The following is a 5,989-nucleotide window of genomic DNA, read 5'->3' as shown; positions in this document are numbered from 1 at the left end:
CGCCCCCTGTCGTAGATCAATACATAATCCCCTACCCACATGGGCCCTTCTACCTCATCGTTTTTTTGTTTTCTTCACTGAGTTGTCTTTAAAAGTGAGTGTCTTTTCTCAGGAGTCGTAATTTGGGATTTGGGTTCAGTTGCGAGATTGTTGCAGTTGTTGTTGTTGTTGTTGTTGTTGTTTTTTTTTTTTTTTTTTTTTTTTTTGGGTTTAACAAGAGTTGGGAGAGTTTTGTGTTGAGTGAAGATGGACTGGTTGCGCAGAAATGATCCCTTTGAATATGACAAGGATAGAATAGCTGCTGGGTCTGGTTACTATCCTGCTGCGGAGCATGTTGCGACGAGCCGATCCGTGTCCATGGATCCTGGTAGGTCTGTGGGGTATGGGACTGAGACTCCGGAGATTTTTCGAGCTTACTCGATGCGATCTCGTAGAGTGGCGGATCCCCCGTCGTACGACCGTTACTCAAGCTATCCTGAGGTTCCAGTGTATGAGCTTGCACGGAACCGGAGCGCCGGAGAGTTGCACCATGAGCCGATGAATTATGTCCGCGCGACGTCGAATACCTCTGATTTTAGTGCGTTGAGAGCGTCCAGCCGGACGGAGCCTGCTTACTCGCCGAATGCAGAGGTGACGGAGACGTCTGAGGAGGTTCTAGTGAGAGTTCGTGGCGCTGTTGTTCATTTGGTTGACGATGAGGAAAGCCCCCTGTTGGCGGAAGGGTCATTCTCGGTTGTCCTAATCGAGCAAGAAGGGAATGGAATTGTTGCGTTTGTGAAAGTTGGAGATAACCTTCGGTGGCCCTTGACGAAAGACGCGCTTGCCGTGAAATTGGATTCCACTCACTACTTCTTCACCATCCACGTACCCCGCCCCGTCGATGAAATGGACAAGGAGACAGCTGATGGAGCTGGCGGGGAAGCATTGAGCTATGGGGTCACATTTTCAGTGACAGGGCAAGAGCGCGAACTCCTTCATCTCGACTCACTTCTGGAGAAATACAGCAACTTTTCCAACCCTCAGCTAGTCCATGACGACAGACAGAAAAGCAATTTTGATCGTGCTCTTCAGTCTGGAGCTGGTAGTGGTACCGCTGGCGTGACCATTCCAGAAGCAGTCGTCTCCAGCAAGGGGAAGCGGGTAAAATACTGAATTTCCTTGACATTCTTTCAAATTATTGAAGTGTCGGAATGGGGTGTTTCGTATGTCGGTGCCGATTACATCCCTGATCAATCACGATTGGAACGTGTGCAGGTGACGGAGGGCAACCAGGCCGAGTTCTGGAAAACAATGGCGCCGAATGTGAACGATTACAACAGTAGGCTCGCGAAGGGCATGGCTAAGGGCACCGGCAACGTCATAAAAGGCATTTTCTGGGTGAGAGACGTTACTGTGGCGCGCCTTGAGAATGGTAGCATCTACATGAAGGGAAAAGTCAAACCCTGTTCCAAGCCAAGCAAAATCAGTCCTCGGACTCTACGCAACTTGAAGAGGTGAGACATTGGAATTACTTACTTGGCTTGAATCTCTTGTTGGTGATGGAGATCAGCTTAAGGCCCAAGCATTTCCGATTTAAACACTTTACCATCGAGTACTGATTATGTGAGGAACGTCGTTGTGCAGGGTGGAGAACATGTCCAAAGCCACTGAGGAAGTAGCGAAGAATGTTTTGGATGGAGTTGTGAAAACGGTGGGCTTCTTCTCCCAATCCCTGCTAAAATCCAAGCCTGGCAAGAAGTTCTTTTCATTGCTACCCGGCGAAGTGGCTCTTGCCTCTATGGATGCATTCGGTGAGTAAAACTTCCAACATGGTCTTCACTTATCGATGTCTGCATTTGAAGAAACCGCACACTGCTGGCCACCTTAGATCTGTCATCCCCAATTCTTTGCACTAATATTTTGGCATACCATTCTTCAGTCGCTGAAAACACGTTTGTTCAAATTCTCACATTCTGAAAGTATCCATATCTGTTTGCAGCGAAAGTATTTGATGCGATGGAGAAAGCGGGAAGTGATATGATGCAGTCCACCGCAGTCTTCACTCAAGATGTTGTCTCTCACAGGTTGGTCCCGTGTTTTTTGGACCCAATTTGTAAACCGGATCGAAATAGGAGCCTAGGAAGAAGAGAGCAATGTCATGTGATCTAGTGTTACAATACTTGTCTGATTAGGTGTTTATTGTTGTGCAATTGAATGCCTGGTTTGATTAGTTGGTTGTAAATTGGCGTGACTCAGATATGGTGAGGGAGCGGGCCAAGTGGCTGAAAACACAATGTCCACCGCTGGCCATGTCATGGGAACGGCCTGGACAGTATCCAAGGTCCGCAAGGCCTTGAATCTGAAAACTTCGAAATCAGGAATGTTTAAAGCAGCAGTAAAACAAGCAGTTGGAGCCAAGTAAATCAGTTGGGTCGAGCGAGGTATTAAAACGAGGTTTAAACGTACCTAATTCTTATTCGGTAGATAAATTTTTATATCATATACATTTATGATGTGAGCAGTTTGGCGGTTGTGTACGGAGTAGGTACTAGATGAAGGGGAGAGAATTGTGGTGCTGATTTCTAGTCGAAGATGTAGGAATTGCATTAGACGAAAAACAAAAGTCTGGTTTCTTTTCTGGTTATCTAACTCAGGCATATTTGAAACATTTGTGTATTTTTTGGTTTTCACTGTATGAAATGATCATTCTTCAAACTTTTAGTGAAGCTGTTTTGTACTAAAATGGAATTTATTGAAACAGTGTTCGTATGTGGAAGTTCGGAATGTAGTTTGAATCCAATAGGTTCACTCAAATTCTTCTACTTCAAGCTTTCTGTGTCCAATGAACTCATCTACATTTTACACTACACAAAAATATATCACACAAAACACACAATCATAGCCTAGATAAAACAAAAATCTAATTTCAAATAAATGTGGCACAAGCCTATTGAATTGAGCAAATGCGTTATTACTAACTATCAGGTAGACACCTCTATTCTGTTTCAGTAATAATAAAAACGAAGAGAAAAAGAAGCGAAAAAAAGAAAGAGATTATGTAGATTGGCATTAACACGGGTGGCTTATCAAAATCCTTACCAAAGAGTTCCACATATTTACTACAGCATATATGCAAGAAAAAAGTCCACATACATAATGTCTATTGCGAGAAGCTTGTTGTTGCATCTGAACCGCCAACAGGATTCGGCAGCAGATACAAGCATCTCTCTCTCTCTCTCTCTCTCTCTCTCTCTCTCTCTCTCTCTCTCTCTCTTTATATATATATATATATATATATATGTATCTACAAACATTACAAAACCCACCTGCTACTTGCCCCTACAACTTACTCAGTAAGAGCTTCACAACCCAGCAATCATAATATCCTACACAACCAGGACTTACAAAATACGTTATTGCACACAACACTCAAATCACCTCTACACACAAACATGAACGTTTCAGCAGCTTCATTGTTGATTTAGAGCATGAGTCAAAGAAACTGGTGGCACAACTGAGAGAAACTGAGGGGGGCAGCAAGCGGTGGAATCAGGCGAATCTGTGGGTGCATAATATTCACGTTGGAAGGGGGTGGTGGTGGTGGTGGATCAGGGCCAGTGGTAGACATGTTGCACGTATCCATCGTGTCTGATCAGTGACAGACCATAATCGTCCACTACCCAGGGGCATGAATATGCACTAAAACAAGGGATGGCTCTGTTGGTCCACATCACGAAAGTCCCGCTGTAGGAGCCCGGACCCGAAAAGTTGCAGCTCCACGAGGACTGCTTCTCAGTTGGGAAATCGAAGGCGTAATAGTTTCTCGGCGCAACAAAAGTTGTAGCCAAGTTCTGCCTGTCTGACCAGCAATGGATTCTCAGCCGATCTTGAAGATTGTTCTTGATGGACATGTGATAACCTTCGGCGGTCGTGAAGAGCAGCGCGACAGCTAGAGCAACAGCGGCAGAGCACAGAACAGATCGAGTAGCCATCTCTGGCGGCTTACATACACATACCTGCGGAATACCAAATAAGCGCAACATCACAGAGTTAACACACAGACACGAAAAACCACAGCAATAGAATTTGATACTATGCTTGCCACTTGACTAGAGTGGCGATAGCTGTTTGCAGCATGACAGCATGTGGGTGCTAGCCTGTAACAAGCGTCATGTTTTGCGAGATCCTGCACCTGCATGCACCATACTGAAGAGACAGGTGAATGCAAACAAGAGAAGGCAGTTACTCTTAAAAAGCAGGTGAGAATCGATGGACAATGCAGCAGAACCGCAACAGCGCAGAAGGGTGAGGGAGGAATACCCCAGTCACTGCTTGTATATAATTTTGTAGACGTCGTTCTCAGAAGCCTGTGTGCTGGTCGAGATGATCACTTCACATCTGTGGAGTATTCTTATCAACAAGCTGATTTTGCTCCCACTGTAGTTTCGCAAATTGTAGGTCTTCCTGGGAAGTCAAGATCATAGACACATCGTGGCAAACGGTACGTTCGATTACGATGTTTTCAATCCCTGCCGAAGCATCAAAGAACTTGGATACGAATCAACCTCTTTACACTGAAAGCTGCTGATGTTCTCCAGAATCATGAACTTCTACTTGTCAAAAGAAGTCAAGCTTTGAGAAATCTACACTGGAAGTTCTGGAGGGTGATTTCTTTTTTATCTTTCTTTTTCCCTCTCATTTTGATTTTGTGCAATACTTGCTTTGAGTTTAATCAACACCTTCCACTGTTCAGGTTTTGCCTTGCACAATGTGCCATTTCTGATGCACAAACAATACCCATCTTCGTTCAATTCATTGTTTGATGTTGTGCACATTATAAAGGATTCATATTTGGTTATTTAACCATGAGTTATAACGAAGGAATTCATTTGTATCTTTGGCGTTTCTCAAATGTGTTACATATATTCCCAAAAGAATAATCTCTGTATTTATTTATTTTACTGTAGAACTTAGTGTTGTGTGTGCAGTGATTAGTATGTTTTTTAGAGATTCTATTCCGTTCTGAATTAAAAACAAATCACATGCAATGATATACACAATTTGTGTTATATTAAATTGATACTGTTTGTTAATGCATAATTATTTTCTTTCTCAATATTTATTCTATATACACATGTGCTTACACACATCTATAGTCCTATTATCAATATAATATATAATATTTAATTATGCACATAAATACATTAGCAGAAAATATAAAATTTTACAGACTATTTAACAACTTGTTGAGCATATTTAAAAATAGTAGGTTTATCTATATTATAAATTAAATACATTAAATTTTAAATGATTTTAATGAAGATACATATATATATATATATATATATAACTATTTCTGTATTTATATGAATACATATTTTTTAATATGGAAGAAACTATATCTTTTAATTATATGTTACATGGTTTATTAAAATTTGTAAGTAGTGGTCATAAAAGTTCTAGAACAAAATAGAGTTTTAATTCAATACCTGATTTTTTTTTTAATTCAAATTATTTTAAAATCAATGAATTAATTAAAATAAGGTAAATTAGTTTTAATCTTTATATAATTTAATAAATTTTGTGTTGATTTAAACAATAGTAATTTTTGAAGATCAAATTGTTAAGAAATAAAATTAACTAGTTGAGATTAAGAAAACTTATAAAACCATAATGCAATCTTCTTTTAATTAATAGTGTCTAAAGTATTATTACTATTGTACCTCAACCTATCAATTTTTTTATTTTTATTTTTTATATTTATTTATTCTTCTAGAGATTTTTTTAAATTGATTATAGTCCTATGATATTCTTATAAGATTTTTAAAATTATTAAAATTATAGTAATTGCAATTACTACATATGAATCTATCAAAACAACAATTACAACAAGTTAGAGCAACTTGCTAATTCTTTAGTCATAAGAAACTAAAGAAAACTTGAAATTATACATAATGTTAGTTGGATACTATTATGATACTTAAAATAAGTATATAAGACAAGACATTGA

At 39.8% G+C, this 5,989-nt stretch overlaps 2 protein-coding genes across 3 annotated transcripts; one reads left to right on the top strand and one right to left on the bottom strand.

Annotated features, from left to right (window-relative positions):
• LOC112284353 (protein EARLY-RESPONSIVE TO DEHYDRATION 7, chloroplastic) lies at window positions 1-2,705 on the top strand. Of its 2 annotated transcripts, XM_024524080.3 has the most exons (6): window positions 1-94; window positions 264-1,140; window positions 1,255-1,493; window positions 1,624-1,790; window positions 1,979-2,063; window positions 2,236-2,705. In XM_024524080.3, exons 2-6 carry the CDS (start codon window positions 358-360, stop codon window positions 2,399-2,401), a joined length of 1,440 nt encoding a protein of 479 aa, XP_024379848.1. In that variant the 5' UTR covers window positions 1-94; window positions 264-357; the 3' UTR covers window positions 2,402-2,705. The 2 variants fall into 2 exon arrangements, with proteins under 2 accessions (XP_024379848.1, XP_024379847.1); XM_024524079.3 differs by lacking the exon at window positions 1-94 and having other exon boundaries at window positions 123-1,140.
• Window positions 2,706-3,062: 357 nt separating this feature from the next.
• Window positions 3,063-4,284, bottom strand: LOC112284355 (uncharacterized). The gene is made up of 2 exons (XM_073535019.2): window positions 4,226-4,284; window positions 3,063-3,995 (listed from the first exon to the last, which is right to left on the bottom strand). Exon 2 carries the CDS (start codon window positions 3,969-3,971, stop codon window positions 3,588-3,590), a length of 384 nt encoding a protein of 127 aa, XP_073391120.1. The 5' UTR covers window positions 3,972-3,995; window positions 4,226-4,284; the 3' UTR covers window positions 3,063-3,587.
• Window positions 4,285-5,989: the final 1,705 nt, after the last annotated feature.

Source organism: Physcomitrium patens, chromosome 7 (assembly GCF_059467195.1).
Source record: "Physcomitrium patens ecotype Gransden chromosome 7, ASM5946719v1, whole genome shotgun sequence".
In the NCBI taxonomy this organism is placed as follows: domain Eukaryota; kingdom Viridiplantae; phylum Streptophyta; class Bryopsida; order Funariales; family Funariaceae; genus Physcomitrium; species Physcomitrium patens.
This window is presented reverse-complemented; position numbering and strand designations above follow the sequence as displayed.

What these genes read in the sequence shown, in the direction of transcription:
- LOC112284353 (XM_024524079.3), top strand. Translation starts at nt 247, where the DNA reads ATGGACTGGTTGCGCAGAAATGATCCCTTTGAATATGACAAGGATAGA. An exon ending in ACTCTACGCAACTTGAAGAG is followed by an intron (nt 1,494 to 1,623) that starts GTGAGACATTGG and finishes GTCGTTGTGCAG; the next exon opens with GGTGGAGAACATGTCCAAAG. An exon ending in CAAGATGTTGTCTCTCACAG is followed by an intron (nt 2,064 to 2,235) that starts GTTGGTCCCGTG and finishes GGCGTGACTCAG; the next exon opens with ATATGGTGAGGGAGCGGGCC.
- LOC112284355 (XM_073535019.2), bottom strand. Translation starts at nt 3,971, where the DNA reads ATGGCTACTCGATCTGTTCTGTGCTCTGCCGCTGTTGCTCTAGCTGTC.